Below are 20,679 nucleotides of genomic sequence, written 5' to 3' on the forward strand. Positions count from 1 at the left end.
CTTCCCAGTGAAATTTGTTTAGTGTTAACCAACCACTCATTTTCTGATTCTCAGCTGAGGCATCTTCCCTGATACCTGGGTGGAGGGAGAGGTCCTGTAGTGAGGTTCTCATGCACAGCTGTCAAGTATGGCCATGCAGACTGTATCCTACACAGGCCCCCTTGCCAGTGAGGCACTCTTCTCTAAGTCCTGCCTCGGCACGGACTGTATCAGCCAGAGGACAGGATTCCAATTCCTATGTCTAGAAAGGAGGGATGCCATTTTTCTAATCTGCCCAAGGATGCTGTATGAGCTAGCAAAGGTCATGCTCTACTAAAGCTTAGCTTCCTTCCTTCTGAACATTCATTTTGATTTGTAATTGTACATTCATGATGTAGCTGTTTGGTACTTATCTCTCCCACTGAATTATGAACTCCACACAGGTGGAGACCATGCCTACTTTTGCTTGGTGCTGTCTCTGGTGCCTAACAGAATGCCTGACACATAGTGAATATGCTCTAGGAACCCAGAGGAACCTTTCCGGTCAGAAAGCCTGCACAGGAGTTTTTCCAGCAACAGATTAGGGCAAACAAGAACCCATATATTATGACCTGTCAGGCCATACTTCATACCTGCCACACACCATGTCCTACAAGCTTTAGATCATCCTACTTCCACTAGCCCCCTACCCCAGCTACCAAGTACTATGTCAATGGACCCTGTTTCTTTATCACTGGTTAGTATGTGACTTCAAGCTCTCCTTTTTCTGGGCCCAGTTTCTCCATCTGTAAAGTGGACTAAATTGGCACCCTGGGGGACTGTGGTAAGGATTAAATCAGATTACAAAGTAGCTTTAAGTTTTGTTCCTGCCACAGAAGTGCCAAGGAACCAAATGATTACACATGCACAGATTTCCATCAGTGAGTTTCTTAAACATCAGCAATCTGGTTCAATTATCTTCTAACAGTTTACCATAGGCAGGAGGCAGACATTTCAAGACAGAAAATGTCCATGGGAGTTCAGGTATAACCATCCTTCTAAATCTGCATTGAAAAAGAAAACTATCTCAGGCACAGCAAGCCAGACAGGATTTCTCAGAAGACTTCTAGTTTTAGTCCTCACTGCCCATTGGATACTTGGCCTCTGACTATTAAAATAATCTAAGCAAGGAACTGACCACACATAACAATCTTGGGAATTCATTATTTTGCCTTTTCCCACCGGCTAGCTGCTTTTTTGCATTTTCCTCTATGAAAAGAGGGTTAATACATTTGTTGAAGAGACACTTCCTTAGGGAGACTATGTCCATGATATTTGACTAGCATCAGGACACTAGATTGTGCACTGCACAACTCGAGGGGGCACTATTTGCAGAGACTAAAATGTAAATGGAGCCCTTGCAGACACAGAGTATGGTGGGCCTACTGTACCTCCGAAGGCTGCCTCCACCATCACCAGCTCCCTACCAGTTTATACACCAGCAGAAAACTAAACCTTCTCCAGGTGAAATGTAAATAAAGCCCTATGGGATTTGATCAAATATCCCTGCTCAGTTCCCACCTGGCTCTCTCATAGCATGTTAGAGCCCTATACAGGGAATCCTGTCCTCTCTTCCCATGCCAATGACAACAGCAAGGAGGAGCAAGTTACTAGGATCACAGAGGTGCTGGTGGCAAAAGCAATGGAGGTGCTCAAGGTCCCATGGCTACCACTGACCATACACCATCAGCTGCTTACCTCTTCATCAGTGTTTCTGTCCTGAAGCAGATAAAAATAACCCTGCTGCTTATCAGATCAAAAATAAGAGCTGAGACTTACTCCCAGGCAGAGGTCAAAAACCAGTAGCCAGAGATGAAATTCAGCATGCAACTGTCTTTTTTAATTTCACTAGCAGTGTCTTAGAAATCTAGAATAAGGTACAAGCATTTAAAAAAATCACACTTTTATCTTCAAATAGTCACAGCTCTCCGATCCCATTGGATTCACATCCTGCCTGATCCTGGGGCACTGGAAGAGCCTTTAGATAGGGGAAGCATTCTCTGAGTCCCTTCTGACTAGAGATTTCTTCAGCCCTGGCTCATTTCTTCACTCACATTTCTCCTGCGTGGCCCCTTATGTGCGGTTGAATCAGTGTGACCTTGTTCCTAAGAGCTCTGATAATGGCTCAAATGTCAGAAACTACAAGGATACAGGATGGGGTTCACCATAAAGCAGTGCTTCCTTTGGAGTAAACCCCTCTGCATGTGGCTTGTACAGCAGCAGCGTATAAGCTTGGGCTGCAGAACCTCCCTTCAGCAGGAAGTTTGCAGAGGGGGTTTTCAGACCCAGATGGTGAGTGAAAAGGAGCTACCTCCATGCCTGAGCTTCTCAGAGCCTGTGATCTTGGCTGGGCTCCTCAAATCCCACCATCCTCCCATGTTACCTCATTTGTTGGGCACAAAGCATCTGGTCCTCAAATTCCCTGGCCGGCCTCATTAGTCAGATTATTAGGAAATCTGCGAGCCATACTGGGCAGGCACACTCCCAACCTCCCTGGGTTCTAGAGGAGACTACCAGATTGCCCCTGCTCCATCCCCAAGCTTTCATTTCCTGCCATCTGCTGGAGAGAACAGGAATAGCATGCCTCTCTCCCATCATTTCTCAGGAATTTCCTTTCTCCAGGCTACCCTGTGAAACTGATGATCATCTAACCAGTTGGGGCCTCCAGGCCACACCTCCACCCCTTCTACTCCCATGTTTGACTGATGAGAAAGGCAGAGAATAATTTGCCCAAAGCTGTATATAAAATTAATTTGGTGCTTCCCTTGCATAACTAGAGCCTGGTAAGAAAACATTTTCAAGCACCCCATCCTGCAGCAAGGACAGATTTATAATGGTAAACAAGAGTGTTGGACCCAGACCCCCTCCCAGGCACAGGGTCCAGTAATTTGAACAGTTGCCTCCAACTCCATTCCTCCAAACCCTCTACTGTTGTCCTACTCACAGACAAATTATTTATTGAAATGTATTTGCCAAGCACATGTTCTTTCCCCCTTTCTGCAATGAGGTTGTTGGACCGGATTCAACAATTTGCCAATGATTTCTTTTTTTTTTTTTTTTTTAAGATTTTATTTATTTATTTGACAGAGAGAGATCACAAGTAGGCAGGGAGGCAGACAGAGAGAGAGAGGAGGAAGCAGGCTCCCTGCTGAGCAGAGAGCCCGATGCAGGGCTCGATCCCAGGACCCTGAGACCATGACCCAAGCCTAAAGCAGAGGCTTTAACCCACTGAGCCAACCAGGCGCCCCTTGCACCTTGATTTCTTGAGCATTTTTCACGTCTCAAATCCTCCTGGTACCAGGAAATAACCCCATTTAAAAAAAAAAAAAAAAAAAGAATAAAAGAAAAAGGAAGCTAGGAGTAGTGAAGATATACTGGTAAACATTTACTTATTCAGTAACTATTTTCTGAGCTTTGAGCTTATGTCCAGAAACCCTGTTCATATGTTCTGTGTTGAGAGTGCAATGAACATGAGTAAGACTGTGCCTTCATGGAGCTTAGCGCCTAGTGAGAGAAGCAGACATTAATCTGAAACCCATGTGGGGAGCCTGGGTGGCTCAGCCGGTTAAGAGTCTGACTCTTGACTTGAGCTCAGGTCACGATCTCAGGGTCCTGAGATCGAGCCCCATACCGGGCCCTGAACTGGGCCTAGAACCTGCTTAAGATTCTCTCTCTTCCTCTCCCTCTGCCCTTCCCCCACCCTGCTCTCTAAAAAATAAAAAGGTTTGCATGAAGTAAAGATTAAAATATATTTTAAAAGAAACATAATGTGATAAGAGCTTTAAAACGACAACAGAGAAGGAGGCACAGGGAGCTCATGGAGCACACAGCAGGGGCACCTTGTCTACCCTGACCCTCGGGGATGGCTTCTGAATCAGACGTTAGTTAAGTGAAAGAGAAGGCGCTGGAAGCAGAGGTTCGGAGTCTATCCAGGAAGAGAGAACAATTTGAGCAGAGCCTGCAGTTAAAACAGAAGGAGCAGGACACTTCTGAATATATGTAAATATTTGAGGGCGCCTGGTGCATACAATGCCAGAGAGAGAATGGCACAGCTGAAGCTGGAGAGGCAGGCAGAGTTCCGGTCATCCAGGGCCTCATTCACCACGTAAGGATGTTAACTATCCTGCAGCCAGCAGCAGCCCGTTAGAGAGTCCAAGCAAAAAATGACCAATTGGGTGTGTGTTGTGACAACTCAGCTAGGTCGAGGGGGCCGGCCCAGAGGCGGTAGGAAGACTGGGATGGACGTTGTCACCACGAGGCCATGGGGTGACCCAAGCAAGGGTGACAGGAGCAGAGCTAGCAAGGGGCTCCTACGCAATATCGCCTGCTCTCGGTCAGCCCTGCCCGACACAGGAACAGGCGGGAGACAGGTGGGAGGACCATGTGAGCTGCTCCAAATGCCCCAGAGCCACACATGCCTCCACAGCTCAGCGGAGGCCCTCGGTGCCACTGCAGGGCTCACACGGGAAGATCACAAAGCTAGACGTGATGAGAGCAGACAATGGTGTCTCCACGAGTCAGATCAGAAGATCCCCAAGAAGTGGGAAAGGGAGAAATTAGAAGAATACAGGCAGCAGGCCTGTTGGTGGTGAGCATAAGGCAGGGACAGAGAAATAAACAAGGGGTGACTGGCAAAGTGCAACCGACTGGCAGGTATGCCAAGCATAAGGTAAGGGGAAGGGCAGAAGCCTGTCAAGGTAAGTTGGAGCCATATGATCAAGGGCTTGGAATGAGCTCTATCTTAGGTTACAAGTGCCAGGGCTGTGGGAACGTGGAGGGACAAAGCAGCTTTAGCTTCCCTGCAGCGTGTGAAGCAGAGCTAAGGCCCACAGCGTTTGCTCTCTCCGGGGCCGTTCGCCACCACCCCCAACCCATGCCCGAGAACACACCCCCTGGGGAATGGGGTGGGGGAAGAGGGCAAGGAGGCAACAGAGGCAAAGCAGGGGATCTCTCCAAATTGTCCCCGTCGTTTCTAACAAAACAGCATTCAGAACGTCTGCTCATCTATAACCGCGGATGGTCAGATGAACGTCTTGATGTACTGGGGTGAATCTTTCCCCACTTATAGGAAAATACGAAGTAAAAAAAACCCGGAGACTCAAATAGAGAAGGGACTTGCCTAAGGCCACAAGGCCAGGAAGTGACGGAGCCGAACTTGAACACAGGTCTGCAGACTCTCGGCCCCACTCCTATCCCCTGGTTTGCATCTGTGTCCACGTGCAAGTGGCGCCCCTCTCTAAGGCATCACTCCCCAGCCAGCCTAAGAGCCTTCAGAAACCTGGAATGGTAGCGGCAAGGAGGCAGGGAGAACCAGATGGGCCTGGCCTGGCCCCCAGGGGAGTGCCTTGCAGGGAGGGTGCCCAGCCCTTGTCTTATTTTAAGTAGAGCCCCATGCTGAATCTGTTCCAGGAGGATGAGGCCGGAGAGGGCCGCTTCAACTTCTCTGCCTACGGGATGGGCCCAGCCTGTCTGCAGGCCAAAGACGGCATCTCTGTCAAAGGCGCCAACAACAACAACACCACCAACCCTCCTCCGGCACCATCTAAGTCCCCGGAGGAGATGCGAAAACTCTTCATCCAGAGGGCCAAGAAGATCGACAAAATATCCCGCATTGCCTTCCCCATGGCCTTCCTCATCTTCAACATGTTCTACTGGATCATCTACAAGATTGTCCGCAGGGAGGATGTCCACAACCAGTGACGGGTCTGGGATGGAGGGGCAGGGGGGAGGCTGGGAGAGGGCCGAGTGGGAACAGCACAGGAATCTGAAAGCCTAGGGAAGAGGAGGAGAAGAGAGGGCGGGGGCGCACATACACAACTCCCTCTCTCTCTGCGCTCCGTGCAATAGCAAAATGCAGTGATGCATGAATCTTAGAATGTGGCACTATCTATTTAACCGCGGGTGGGCTGCTGGGAGGGGGGGAGGGGGGGCTTTTCTAATATAGGAGCTGAGGGGTCGGGAGGAAGGGGAGGGCTAGGGGCGGGGGGTTGGGAGTCAGGGAATAACAGCTTTCAAAAATTTGAATCCATGGGCTGGGCAGTTTTCCTATTTGGAAGGAGTGCAGTCTGCCCCAGAGCAGAAGGAAAGCAATGTAATATATGATATATATTCATGCTTAATATTAATGCAAAAACCACAAGAACAAAAGATTTGTTTCTAAACCTATCAGCCTAGTAACTGCTTAAATTTTTAAAGTCACAGACGTGATGGACAATTTTTCCCAGAGTGGAAACAGTCACAAATAAGCTTGCTCTGGTGTGTGTCCTGTATCACAGCCCTCCAAATGCCATGCCTGTCTTCAAACCGGCCCGGAGGACACATGCCAAAAAGCCATCCCACCTCTGCTTCAAGAGGGTAATGCGGCCTGGCCATGGGTGGTGGAAATAAGAGAGGGAATGACTAAGGAGATGGGACATCTCAGAGGCCCAAGGATTGATAATCAAGACAACTCCACCTCAATCCTCAGGTCTCAAGTCTAAGGACCACACCGGCCCCTCTCTGAGCCCTCTCGCATCTGTGCTTCGACACCTCCCCCCTTACCTTCCACTGCCACCCAGAAATGGCCGCCATGGTTTTCCCATTATATTGCCAATATGCAATCTTTTTTATGGTTTAAAAAAAAAAAAAAGTAATAATCTCAAGAAGTAATATGCAGATAGACTGAGTATAAACAGATGCACTTTTTTCAAATGTCTATTTTTTTGGAGAGTGTCTTTGGAATTGCAAGTAGGTATATATTTGGGAAGGTGAGGTCAGTGGGATGAAGTAGATTTATGATATAGTGGTTCGACGGAGGAAGTTTTAAGAGGTAAAAGGGTAGTAATGAGGCTGCTGCAGATCAGATGCATATTGGTAGAAGGAGATAGTGATGTTCAGAAAGTCTGTTCATTATATTTTGACATTTCATATGCCACAAATAATGTGGAAAGCATGGGCGGGATGACCCCATGATATTTTTATAAGTCTTTGTTTGTTTTCCTTGCTGGTGCTTTGCTTAGCTTTAACAGTTAGGGAAGTTAGACAGGTATTTCTTTCCTTCCAACTCTGATGTGCCAGAACTATCCCAGGTTAGCTAGGGCGCTCCAGAAAAAAGGAGAAGGACTAGGAAGAACATGGTGAGGGGTGGGAGACCCTGCTGAAGGACACGGATGTTCACTGATGGAGGGAGGGTCTGCAACGGGGACCGCTAAAGACCGGAGTAGTCTCCAGTAGCCTCGGTCCTCTCTGCCAACAGCATCATGCCTGAATCACGGCACCGCCGTCTGGGGCGTGCTCCCTGCCGCGGCCTGTGATCAGTATACTGGGTTACATGTCTTCCTTTCCACTCCAGTGTCTTGGCACTGGAGCTAAGTAGTGATAAGATGGTGGCACACAGCAGACAGTCGGTTTGTCCTGAGGCCTGGGTTTCACGGTGTTAGAGTACCCCCGGCATGGGGGAGGGGAGAAGGGAGACAATAGGAGCCTAACTCTTCCCTAAAGCCTTCCCCAAGGAACATTTCTCCTGTTCCCTGTGGCACAATAGCTAATACCTCTAGAGGCCCAAAACACCAAACCAAGACAAGGACCTAGAGTGATTTGGGTAAAGAAAATGCACTGTGCAGCCAAAAAAAGCATTTGGCTTTGAGGCTTGAATGAAAAAACTGTTTACATCCAGGGTCAAGGTTAGTAAGTCATTGTCTTCCCTTCTCTTGGCCTGTGTAGACCAGAAAATTAAGTTGTATTCTAGCCTTGGATGATGCGGGGTAGAACCCAGAATCCCCAGTGGAGTCTCTCATCCCCGACTATCCTTTTGTCCTTTTCCCCAGCACAAACTCTGTCTAAGGGAGGAAGCGAAACAGATCTAAACAAGTACCGTCAGTTCAGGACTAGAGGATCGGTCTCTGAACTGCCATTAGCACGACATTCACTTTATTTAAGGGAGGAAGTCCTTAATCCTGCAGTGGCGCCTGAGTCACTGGAGAGGCGATTTGCCCCTTTCACTGGCACTTTATTCACTTTAAGGGGAAAATTGTTTTTTAATAAAAAAAAAATTAAAGAAGCCCTTTTCTCTAGTTTACTCATTACTGGACTAAATTCGGAATGTCTGAAGTCTAGGTGATCAGGCAGCAGAGGCGTTAGGCCTCTGTCAGGGACTAAAGGCAGTACCAATTGTTCCAGCACATTCTGTCTCCACTCAAACAGCAGTATCTGCAGATTTCAAACTAGGCTCCTTGTATGTGGTGTCTGGAATCGCTCCGAAATAGAGAAATCACTGGGCCGTTTGCCCAACCTCTGCTGGGTCGTTGAACTTCTGCCACCATATTCAACTTGTGGGCCCATTGGGAGCTGCCAGGTCTAGTCAACAGTATCTGACAGATAATAGAATCATCTTTTTGAGACACAGAGAGGGAGAAGGTCACTGATATCTTTACTCCAATTATTCCAGACTTGGTATTCCTCATGGAAAATAAACGTGAGTGAATACATTATAGCAGAAAAGAACCTGAGTTTTAGTCCTACCACTAATGCGTTGGGGAAACTTTGGTAAATGATTTCGCTCCAGTTCCTCTAAAAACACAATGAAGAGAGTGGTACAGATCTCTAATGGCTTCCAGCTCTAACTATCCCCTGTGCTTGAACATAGGAGGTTCACACAGTTTCACAAGTTGAAAGTCACTTTTGCTTTCCGAACCTTCTCAATAGCCATGCATATATATATATATGCACATGTACATGGACCCACACAATCCCTATCAGCAGCCTTTCTTCTCTGGAATCTTTGCAGATTTGTTCTTCTTTTTGCTCTACTTTCTCAAAGATGAGCAGTCATGATAAGGAACGTCGTGATAAAGTCAAAAATACCATCATGAATTAGAAACGGAGCATTCTCAAACAGAAAGCATTATCATTACTGTACAATGTAGAAAGGAGTTAGCCATGAATTACATGGATTTTATCATTATAAAAAAATCAAACTACACAATTTAGGTCAAAAACATTTCTTAAGTGCTCCAACAGACCGGAGGATGCTTTCATTTCCCTTCTAGTCTGTGCGCAGAGCCTATCACCCATGGGGACCAAGTATGCCAGATGTTATGGCGGGGGGACGTGACAGAGGGGTGATGAGTGGTTTACTGGTTTTCAAACTCTCTCCATGGCCAGGCCAGTGTTTATGCATGAAGGCTACTGGGAGAGAGCAGATAGTGAGTTCATCCACCTCCAAAACCCACAGCTAATCCTAGGAGTCAGATTTAAGAAATATCAATTAAGCAGACAGATAATAATACCGATACTTTCTCACCTTAGTTTACAACTTACCTAGATTCCTTTCAAGAGCAGCCACAATAAGTGGTTCCACTCTGCCACCCTCTGGTCCTTTCAAACATTCAAGAGTCCAATCTTGGCTAAGGCTACAGGGAGTGACCAAGGACAGGAGTGATTAGAAAGATGCCAAATATGTGTGAGAGAGGCAGAAAAAAGGTAAAAGAAGGTCATCGGATTCAAACTACTTCTTCTTCTAAGCTGTCACTAAATAAGAAATGCATCCCTCTAAGAGGACTATCAATACTTTTCATAGACTATTTTTCATACCAGGGAGAAAACAAATTATGACAGGAGCTGCTTCCTTCCCCTCAAAGTACACATTAAAAAATAAAAATGCAAAACAGAGGACACACTGTTACAGGCATCATTAGAAAGAGACTGTGTTTTGTGAGGCTCCACGATACTAAACCGCAGAGCCCAGTGGCCCAGCTGCGGTGCCACCGTCACAGATAAGCCAGTCTTCTGTGCAAATGAGAGTCCTTAGTCAACTGCATGACACTGAACCTGAAGGGAGCTGAGTTCTCGTCATGTCTGCAGTGACTGCCTCCCTGAGTAGAAGCAGCTGGCGGGGAAGGGGCCTGCTGGTGGTATAATGTGTATCGGCTTGATGACGGGGGTCCAGAGTGGAGATCGGCAACTTTTCCCGATTAGTCTGACTGGAATCCCAGGCCAGGGATGAGGAGTACCATTCTGGAAGCTGTCAGATGTATCACCCAGGCACCTTCTGTACGGTCTGCCCACCCTCCACCCCAACGCTGAAGCGGCAGGCAAGATGGGGTTTTCTCTGGGCTGTGTCTCTCAGACTGACTAGAAAGCTTGCACTCAGAGGGGCTGGTAAGGCCTGCTGAGGAAGGTCGAATGGGCCTCTACCCTCTGATATAAATCTTCTCTAATTCAGAAACCAATCAGATCAAAAATTCTCTAAACAGCATGTTCTTAAAATACCATTGATCTTTTCTCCCTCCACGAAGCCCCTTCTCTCGGAAACCAACTCCAGAAACTTGAATTGAGAACCTTCCTATTTTCCTACAGAAATAGGAGCTTATCCTGACCAAAGGAAGGAGTAAAAGAAATACGCCTTGTTTTGTTTGAGCCGGCTTTTTAAACTACTGTATCAGGGTAAGGAAAAGCTCGTGATGGAAAGGCTTTGGTTTCACAGTATCCCGAAATCCCAATAAATAAGGAGATATCCTTGGACAGGTCAAAATCCCAGCAAAAGTAAGAGAACTTTGAAAAATCCTGAATTGTCACCCTCCCAACCCAAGGAACCTAAAATCTTGAGAGCCCAGAATAGATGATGACACTACCAAATTCGGGTCCTGTTGCTTCCTTCAGGATTTATCCAGCTGTAGACAGGAAAGGCAGGAGACAGGTTTGTTCAGACATGGTGCTATTACACGCTGTTTTGATGGAGCTGTGTGGTTATTTAAAGCAATAATTAAGGTGCTTTATCATTCTTTCGAACAGCAAAATGAGTTCCAAAGTAGAAATTATTGCCCAATAATTTTTAGGATCATTAAGGCTTCTTCAGCTAACATCCAGATCATTACTTCTCCCTCTTATGCTTTCCCCCGACCTCCTCCCACTGCCTGCATATCCTGTCTCATAGGCTTGTGCATCTCATTTTGTGAAACCAAACAGTTCCCGAAGATGCTGGTTTATTTCGGGGTGGGGGTGGGGGGAGGACTAGAATGGACATAGTAGCTCCTGTCTCATTTGTTTTAAGGCCGCAATGGCTATTCTTCCTCTTGCCTCTGCATTTTGACATTTCACTGTTCTGGGAAATTTCCATTGGAACACTGGGTCGAAAAGTCAGAGTCTAGAGAATGGCAAGCCAAAAATATACCCTTCAAGAGCCCAGCGATGGAAATTATGTACTATGTAAGGCCATTAACCAGCTACAGAGCAGTACCAGCTAACTAACATGGGGACAAAAGACATTTGCTGTCTCGTACAGATGCAAACATAATGGGTCCCCATTCCCACACTTGCCCTGCTGCACAGTTCCCTGCACGGCCTTGTTCTTGGCCTGCCTTTCTTCAGATTCCAGCTTTCTTAAGCAGCTTCAGAGACTCAGCATCCTATATAACCACACCTGCCTTCTGGGGTGGACAGAGTTCAATAGGAAGTGAGTTCTTGCTCTGGTGCTCCCTCGGGCTCACCATGGGAACACAGGTAAGCTACTTGGCCTTTCTTGGCCTGCTTACTACCCTACAAAAACAGGAAGTTGAAGGAGATTTTTCAAAGGCAAACCCTGGATACTTTGATGGGTTAAAGAAAAGGGTATACCATGTGTTAGAGAAGGTTTCAGTAATTCCCTGTTTCAGTGTCAAGCTGGGAACCCTCTCAGGCCTTTTGGTGGCCAGGTAGGGAGAGGTTAAGAAAGAGGAGAATCTTGGCCCTCAAAGATTACAATCTTAATAGCTTTGTTTTGGTGTGGGTTTTTTGGCCATGGAAGAGAAGGTATTTCACAGCACTGATGGACTTGCCTCTCAGACTGGCTTCTCACCTGAGAATCCCATCAAACACCAGGACAACATTCCACTCTGGTATTTTAGCATGTATGTCCTGTGAAGGCTGTAACCCACTTCCCATGGCAGCTGAGTTCTCTCTGACAGAGCCTCTGGAAGAATCAAAGATGAAACACATCAGAGCAGAACTTGTGAGATATCCCTAGAGAAGTAGCTTACAGGGACTCCGAGCCCCCTCCAGCCTGTTTCCCCCCACATACAACTAATCGTAACTAGAAACTTCCAGCAAGATTTAAGAATATTTTCCCCTACTTGTCCATTATGCTAGCTGCAGTTATAGGCAGAGACTCCAGACCACTCAAGAGATTCATCTAAATTCATACCATTAGCTAGGCTATTCTAATAAAAAGAAAAAATACTATAGCCACTGTGGCTGGCCTGCTCACTCCATGCTGTACTGCCAAACAAAACCTCACCCTGGCAATGATGTCTCTGAAATTGCTTCCACACTCCTCTAGCTCCAACAAACACTCCTTATAATCAGAAAACACTGCTCCTATCTTTCCCAGCAAGGACATATTTAGGCTTTACATCAATGGAATCTCTTCAAAATGTTTATAGGTTGACATTATGACAAATGGTCTTCACTCTCTCTTCACCTGACCCTGGAATTAATGAGAATATTGCAGACTAAAACTTTTTTCTTATTTCCAAGGTTAAGAATTAATAGACTTAAAAAAAAAAAAGGCAGTTTTTAAATTTCCCATAATAAAATAGAAACCACACTGTAAACCAGTTATTTTCTACCCTACTCTAGCATGGATACATATGTGATGACACAGCTACAGTGAAACAGTGATTGAATTTCTAGGTGGTTTCTATATGGCCTCTGTAAAATTGTTGTTGTTGTTAAGATTTTATTTATTTATTGGACAGAGATCACAAATAGGCAGAGAGGCAGGCAGAGAGAGAGAGAGAGAGAGAGAGAGAGAGGAGGAAGCCGGCTCCCCGCTGAGCAGAGAGCCCGACAACACAATGCGGGGCTCCATCCCAGGACCCTGAGATCATGACCTGAGCTGAAGGCAGAGGCTTTAACCCACTGGGCCACTCAGGTGTCCCTGGTCTCCATAAAATTCTTATATATTTTCCCCTCCAAGCTTCAGCTTTCCTATCTGTACAAAATCACTGAATTCACTGAGCTTGAAGGGGTCCCCTAGCAGAAAAGTTTTCTTTTAAAGCTATTTCTCCAGTTGTCTTTTAGCTGCTGAAAAAAAAAAAAAAAAAAACAAGAGCACTTCCCCCAAAACTTAAGGGGGACCCACTCCTCATGCTACCCTCTCTGTTTTCCTCTCTACACGCATTCGTGGTTTTCTAGGGTAGCAGAAAGGGCACCAGCTTCCAAGAAGGCAGAGATGCATCTACTCTAGGCAAGCAATCAGCTTCTTTATGCATTTGGGGACAGTAACGCCCACATCACAGGTCCACTGTCTGGATTAAATTACACAATATGTGTTAACCCCACCCTCTCACAGTAAACAACGTAAAGCATTGTCATTATCTGTCTCTCAAAATTCTTACCACGTCTTCTTCTGTTTGCCAGAAGAGGTCATCCAATACCTTGCTTTCAGATTGTAGGCTGGCTCCCCAAAAGCCCAATCCACCTGCCCTACAGAGCAGCCTATTCGGTGACATTTCAGGACAAGCCCCTCCGTGCTTACCTCAGAGTTCCTACAAGCACTGAAGAGACCTGACTGCACTTAGCAAGCATCTACACCTCTTTTGCCCAGGTATCCTTTGACTACCACCTATATAGAAAGCACGTATAGCTCTGAAAACAGCAGTTACTACATGGAAACTAGTAAAAGATTGTGAATGAACCCTGAATATCACAATACAGCTATTGGGCACCTAATATATATCAATTTCTTAAATTACATAATTTAATTCCCACAGTGGCCCTGATCTTCTCAATTTATAGAGGAAACAGGCTCAGCGAGTTTATTAGCTCAAGTCAAAGTCTTGTCAAAGTTCAGATATTCTATAGACAGCAGGAAGCTAAGTTTTGGAAAGAGGCATGGTATGTGTTTACCTCTTTCACTTACCTGTTTCTGACCTTTAACAAACGATTTGGCCCTCTGTGACCTCAGTTACCCCTCCCCCTGTAAAAGCTTTATCTCCCCAAACTACTGACTATAAAATTAAGTGATTGATGTGGTAATTTATTCTATCATTTTTTTAAAAAGTATATAGGTGTTTATTAGTTCACTTTAACTTGACTGAATCTTGTAACTGGACACTTTTGCCTTGGTACATTCTACTTACACAAAAATTTACGCTCGTATAATCTGTTAAATGCCAAGGAATACTATCTTGTACTAGACTAGAAATCCAACTACTTCTTAAGAACCAAACAAGACAATCTGTGGCTTTCCTCTTCTCAGAACTTGGATATAAACAATACCAGCCCACCTTAAGTTGAGAGCCTACTAATCTAGTTTTCACGTATGAGGGATTTATAGTTGATATGGGGCAATTTTCTGGCTGTGAAATTGTGGAAAGAATGAAATGAGTAAGCAAGAAGGCCAGGTAGAAAACCTGCTACTTGTAGGAGAGAAAACACTGGTTTGTAGTCCTGCCTGAGGGCAGTTGGTGCGTGGAATGGTTTGGATTTGGTCAGCATCAAGAGGAAGGACTAGACTTTTTCTGGAAGTCTTTCCCAAGTTCAGAATTCCTTTAAAACATCTACTCGACTAAGAACCTACTACAAACAATGCCAAGGCACAGGAATGAAAGATAAACATCATTCCTAACTAAAGAACTTAAAATTCAGTGCAGTGATATGTGACATGGATATGAATAACTCATTCAAGGGAAGATACAGTAACAGAGGAGGCAGTAGAGACAGAATTCAGACACACGATGTCTCAGAGGGACTATCCAAGGTCTCATGGAGAACAAGACATGAGAGCTAAGCTAAAACAAAAGGTTATTTTCCACAGCAGTTTGCTATCCAAATTTACGTTAACTGTGGTCTCACCCACCTTTCAAAGGGTTAACACAAGTAAAACCACTTCCTTCAGGCAGGTATTCAGGTGAAGTGGGAGCATCTCTTCATATGAGATACCATTGCGACAAGAGTATTAGAAATGGCAGGCTGACCAAATGTTCCAGTAAAGGAGGGCCTTCTAATGGTCCTTTACTTCCACCCAGGCTCTGGAAATAGAGTGGGAAAATGGAATTACAGGAAATGTACGGATATATCTTCCTCCCCTACAAAAAATTATTCTAAGTAGAAACTGCAGCTTGTCTCCAAGTCCATTTGTTCCTGACTTAATCCCCTGGGTAACTGGATGTGAGCTAATTAGCCAGACAGGAGGTCATGAGCCAAGGCCTCTGCTTACTACACTTCCTAGGTCCCACTTGCCTTCATCTATGTCTCCTCAGTTGTATCCAGAAGCTACAGCAGTGACACCAGGAATGGCTTAGCTACTTCTCTGAGGACCGGGGCAGCTCCTTCCATGCAGCCCTGGATGCTGGTGAGGAAAGGGGCACTCGGCATGGACCCTATTTAGTGACCTCAAGTCAGATTCAGTGAATCTCCAGGTAGCTGCTGTAGACTTGCCTTCTGATGACTTTTTGAAATGTCCCAGAGCCTGGAGAATGCAGTTCAGCATTTCAAGGTCTGAGTTATAAGTGGAAGCTCAAGGAACAGATCCTAAAACCTAGTGTCAAGACTAGAATCTGTATGCTCCTTCCAGTCTATCAGCTTTGTTTTTAACCTCCCTTGCACCTATTTAATCTATTATGGCCAGGCAGTATGCTTTAAAAGCAGGGCATCCGAATGAAACCCAGCCTCTTTTCTTTCAATATAGGAGGGGATGATAGGAGTGCCAAAATAATCACTCATGTGTGATGCAGAAAGTATTAACAGAGAAAGGAGGGTACCACAGAGCAGGCAGAACACAAGCCATGGAACATTTCAAGGCTTACAGGCCATCTGAGCAGTGGTACCTTAAAGAGGAGGCTTTGATGGATGGGGAACCTATTCAGCAAAAGGAATGTGAGTAAAAATATGGAGGTAAAAAATAAGGGGCATATACAAGGTACAGGGATTATCTGTTTGGCTAAAGTGTAATGAATGCTAGGCATGCTTGGAAAGATGGATTCGATGTATATCATAACCACCTTACATATAGCATAAAGGATCAGGACTCTGGAGCACAGCAGTTCTCAAACACCAATCAACACAGTATCCCTTCATGGGCAGAACCCGCTTATTCTATCTTCTTCCCATGAGCTGACACTTCCAGCCTAATTCAGATTTCCCTGTACTGATTTAGGCAGAACTTATCTTTGCCTTCATCTACGAAGCAGATATGGTACCCTCTAGAAATTCACATCTTCAAGGGCATTGACCCAACCCAAGTAATTACTAGGCATTTAGTTGTGTTAGGTAGGCACTAGAAAGTGGGTAGAGAGGTATGGCAAAGTCATGGTTCTACAGTGAGCTCACTATTCAACAGTGATTCTTAAAAGTTACTTCTCGAGTTTCAGCTTTGTCAACTATCAAGCCAATACTTAATACAATGCACATGTTTCTAAAGGAGAGCTGTGGTCCAAATACTATTACCTTTTGTGATCTGAAATATTAAACAGAGCTGACCTAGAAGGAAATTACAGTCTAACATGTTCTTTTTATTTCTTAGCTACATCTGAAATGACTCCTCCCAACCCAGGGAGAACTTCCCTATTCAACCCATGAGATCATCATGTCCACAAAAAAAAAAAAAAAAAAAGGGTATGGGAAGCAAGGGAGAAGGGTAGAAAAAAATACAGATGAAATGCCACTGGTTTTTAATCAAGTCATTGCTACTGGAATTATGTAAAAAGAATTGTTTTGTTTTGTTTTGTTTCAGAACAATTGACTTTCTTAGGCAAATTCTTTAGAAAGAATATTACGGGGCAATAGGTATTACCTATGCTGTAAATGAAAGACTTCCCCAAATCTTACTTAAAAGTAGTACGTAAGTATCAAATAAGCAGTTTACTAAAAACTGTTTCCATATTAGTGTATTTCTACCTCATCTAAAGGTGTATCATGCTCAACAGGCCTGAACAGCATGTTAAGAGCTAAAAAACTGGTATGTTCCTACAATGCACTTCAGAGCACTTGAAATTCCTATTTCATACTTTCATGGTCCAATCTTCCAGTACTTAATCCACTATAGTATTTTCAGCACTAATGAGAGCTAAAATGAGAGGACTGTAAATCCCCAAGGGTGCATCTTGCTACTTAGACTTAGCATATTGGACACAGATAAAATACCTAAGGGGGGAAAAAAAAGGCAAACAGCCAAGTTCTACTTTCAAAACAGCAGGTACCTCAGAGGCCTCCAAGTAAGTTTTAAAAGCTGGACACAATATATGTCTTGAACTGCTATAATTAGCCTTGAAATGTACAAAGCAAACCACAAAAAGACCAAGACAAAAAGCTTAACCCTTTTAAGCCCTCTAGGTAAGAACAAGACTGCCAACAAGACTCATTGTGTAGATCAGCATCACAACGGACTGGTTGGCTGAAATCCCTTTATCTAGAACTGATGCAATTCTTGCAGTGTTGACCGCTAGCCATCATCTTGGGTAAAGAGCGGCTGGTGCATGATTGAGAACAGTGAGTGCTCACTTTCCAAGTAAGTGTTCAAACACACTAAAGGGCTTCCAAATGAGTCTTTTGTCCTCTCAAGATAGGCCACTTCCAGAGACCGCATTCTCAAACTTGATGGGCCCAGGGAACCCATAGGAGGAGAATAAATTACCTTGCAGCCATACTGTTATAAACATGCTGGAGCCATACTTGAAAAATGGGAACAAAAAGGACTACTAGTGATTTCCAATTCACAAAGATAACACTAATGAAAAAGCAGTAGTAGACGGATTTAAAACATTCTAAAGGAATTATAAATTATCAAATAAAGGCTCAGTCACTGGGAAAAAGGGTATTTTATTTACATAACTTATCTTAGACTTCGTAACCTTTTTACTCAAGATTTATCCACTCAGATGGGCCAATTTCTACCGAGAACCAGAGTGTGCACTCTTGAGGGTCATACCCCAACCTTGCCAAAGCAAATGACTTCTGCCTAACTAGAAGTCATCTCCAAAGGACTTGCCCTTAGATTTTCCCCATTTCACGCATTTCAATATTTGCACAACAGACCTACCCTTTGTCTTAAAAGCTGCCTGATTTGATAGACTGAAGAGCAAACACCACGTTATTTTTCTGCAAGTCATTTTACACTTCCTTTTTTCCAAAAAGGAACTTCAAAGTATGTCATGACCTATAGGGGATAAAAGTGTTAATTTTCAACAGGTCCAGGGGATGTTACCTTGAAACCTCACAATCTGGCTCATTAAACTTTACTCAGAAAGTTATTTTAACCCCGAAGAACAGGCCCTGTGTAGTTCTTCAGGTCACAATGCCAGCATTGGCTGTAGAGCCTGTTACAGGTAAGACGAATCCAAGTTACAATTCCAACTGTGATTCCGATACTTTTGGGAGATGTAAAAAGATATGTTGGAAAAAAAAAAAAAGATATGTTGGGCTGGGCACTGTGAGTTAAACTACAAAGTGCTTCATCACCCATAATGGAAGAGGTTCAAGATGACTCATACTTCCACGTAAGAGACTACAAAAGTCACAAGCCCACATAAAAGCAACTGTCAGATAGCCAAAGTAGAAGAGATTTAGAAGGAGCCTCGGGACGTTTTAAACAATTAATTGGTCTGGAAAATTGGGTCAGAATTACTCACAAAGCTCCTCATCCTTTCCCACAAGAAAATGTGATAGTATGTCTTTTATATGGAAATTTCTTTGTATATATGTATAAACTTGGTATGGCCTTAATGCTGCAGTTAAGGATCTGTTTGGCTACCACCTTAAGCAGCGTGTTAAGCAATCGCTTCCTTAATGTAACATTTTTACTTCTTACTGGACTCTTCACCTGAAGCAACCAATTCCCTTGTACCCCTTACTCTTCCCCCTCTTTTGCATGAAATCATAAAAAGTTATGGCAGTTATTTTTTGGCTTATTAAAAAAAATCTATTTCCGCAGTTTGAAGATGTAATGTAAAATTTCTGTGATACATGTATATAAATATATATTTATTGAACCATCCATATACATATATCCATGCTGATTCCAATGAAAAAAAATTAAAGTTTTCTGAAATTTTCTCTGTGGTTAACTCATAGTTGTTACTGTTTAAGCAACTTTATATGTGAAAAAAACTTCTTAAGTACTGTGATTACCTCAGAGAGGAACCTACGTTTAATCTGGAAAACATCATTTCACTTAAGACAAGGCTTTATGTTGGTTCATTCAAGAAATATTTATTGATAGGTACTATGGGAGATACAAAGATGACTCCGACACAGATCCTGCCCATTAGGAGCTTACAGTCTAGTAGGGGAGATAGAACACATACATGGGATACATGGTCAGAGCTATGTTTCAGTAAGATGAATCTAATATTGTGTTTAAGGTAGGGTGGGGGTCAGAACAGGTAAAGGAAGTTGAGAGGCCGTTGAGATTATCTGAGTGAGGAGGAAAAAGATATGAAAGACTTGAGGTAGCACTGACAGGACTTAGCTGGAGTAAGAAAAAAAAGCAGCAGAGGACTTAGACTTGTGGCATGGTGATGACATGAACTGAGAGAACAATGGACTTGGTTTGCGAAAAGAAAGTTGGCACATAAAATTCTTCCACATAGAACAAAGTGTCTGGATATAATGGGCACAGAAAGAAATGGCCTATCACCCAGACCAAAGATGGAAGTACCTCGGAAAGACCAGTGACTTCCTCCCTCCTCTGCCCACCCCTCTAAACTCCCCAACAAATCCCTCCACTATGAATTGTCATAGCGCCTACAATTTATTAAGTCCTATCTCTAGACATGCCTCACTTATAAGAATGAAAACAAATACATTTATTCAACCTAATGAGTCATGTTTTAAGGACTCTTTCATGGAAGTCACTGTACCTTCTGGTGAAATAGAGGGATGATCCCCCGTCCTTTTCCTCTAGGACCTTAGGGTCTAATAAGGTAGTAAAACAGATACAGGTCATTCTAGTTGTAGGTTGAAGGGGTAAACGATGAGCTAGAAGAAGGTATTAAGGTGCTCTATAAACACATACTTTAAAAAATGAAGGTTGGGAAAGAATCTCAAACAGGAAGGGACAATGTAGAAGGGAAGTAGACAAGAATGAATTTGCTCCCCACTTCAAATTCTGGCCAAATCAACCCCAAAAAGGGGGCTCCCCACTCCTGCTGCAAATCTTTTCTCTTACGAAAAGAAAAATACTCTTGAACTGGGTCTTGAAAAAAGTAATTTTGATGGCAAGAGATCTGGTGAAGGGGGGATATAGATGCAAATCTATCTTCTGGGAAGAAAGAAGGCACTTGAAGCCACAAAAATCAGCAAAGCTGGGCGTATTAGAAAAATTCTAAGTAGTTTAGCATGGCTGGAGCATCACAACTCCATGAAGAACGGGAGAAATCACTGGAAAGGAAGATTAGGACCCTGACACGGACATGGCGCTGCCAGGCACTAAACAGGGTACATGCCTAAGACCAAATTGTTGCCCCTTAGGAGCTTACAGTTATAACAATACAAGGTGGGAAAAGCACCACAATGTACAGAATGCAAAATGCTGAAGGATTTAGGAGAAAATTACAGCTGAGTTTCAGCTATTAACACATTAGGATACCCAATAGCTTTCTGACAGCTAGTAGTAAACCCATCCCTGAGGGGAGCACAACATAATGTCCTTAGACAAGAGGCCCTGGTGGAACTAGGCATTAAGACAGTTCTAAGAAAACAGAGAAA

General features: G+C 44.1%; 1 protein-coding gene and 1 long non-coding RNA gene across 4 annotated transcripts in view; one reads left to right on the plus strand and one right to left on the minus strand.

The window, feature by feature from the left end:
* Positions 1–5,914, plus strand: part of GLRA1 (glycine receptor alpha 1) — an 82,470-nt gene extending 76,556 nt beyond the window's left edge. For 2 of the 3 annotated variants that reach the window (XM_082726174.1, XM_082726176.1), the window contains one exon: positions 5,404–5,914. In XM_082726174.1, coding sequence (XP_082582300.1) covers positions 5,404–5,718 — 315 coding nt within the window. In that variant the 3' untranslated portion in view covers positions 5,719–5,914. The remainder of the gene's footprint in view (positions 1–5,403) is intronic. The other variant, XM_082726175.1, reaches the window with a different exon arrangement.
* On the minus strand, positions 891–18,364 carry LOC309862378. The gene is made up of 5 exons (XR_014310489.1): positions 14,834–18,364; positions 11,831–11,944; positions 10,629–10,667; positions 9,316–9,407; positions 891–1,022 (listed from the first exon to the last, which is right to left on the minus strand). It is a non-coding gene; the product is annotated as an uncharacterized lncRNA (long non-coding RNA).
* Positions 18,365–20,679: the final 2,315 nt, after the last annotated feature.

The sequence above is a fragment of the Mustela nivalis genome, assembly GCF_964662115.1.
Source record: "Mustela nivalis genome assembly, chromosome: 3".
Taxonomy (NCBI): Eukaryota; Metazoa; Chordata; class Mammalia; order Carnivora; family Mustelidae; genus Mustela; species Mustela nivalis.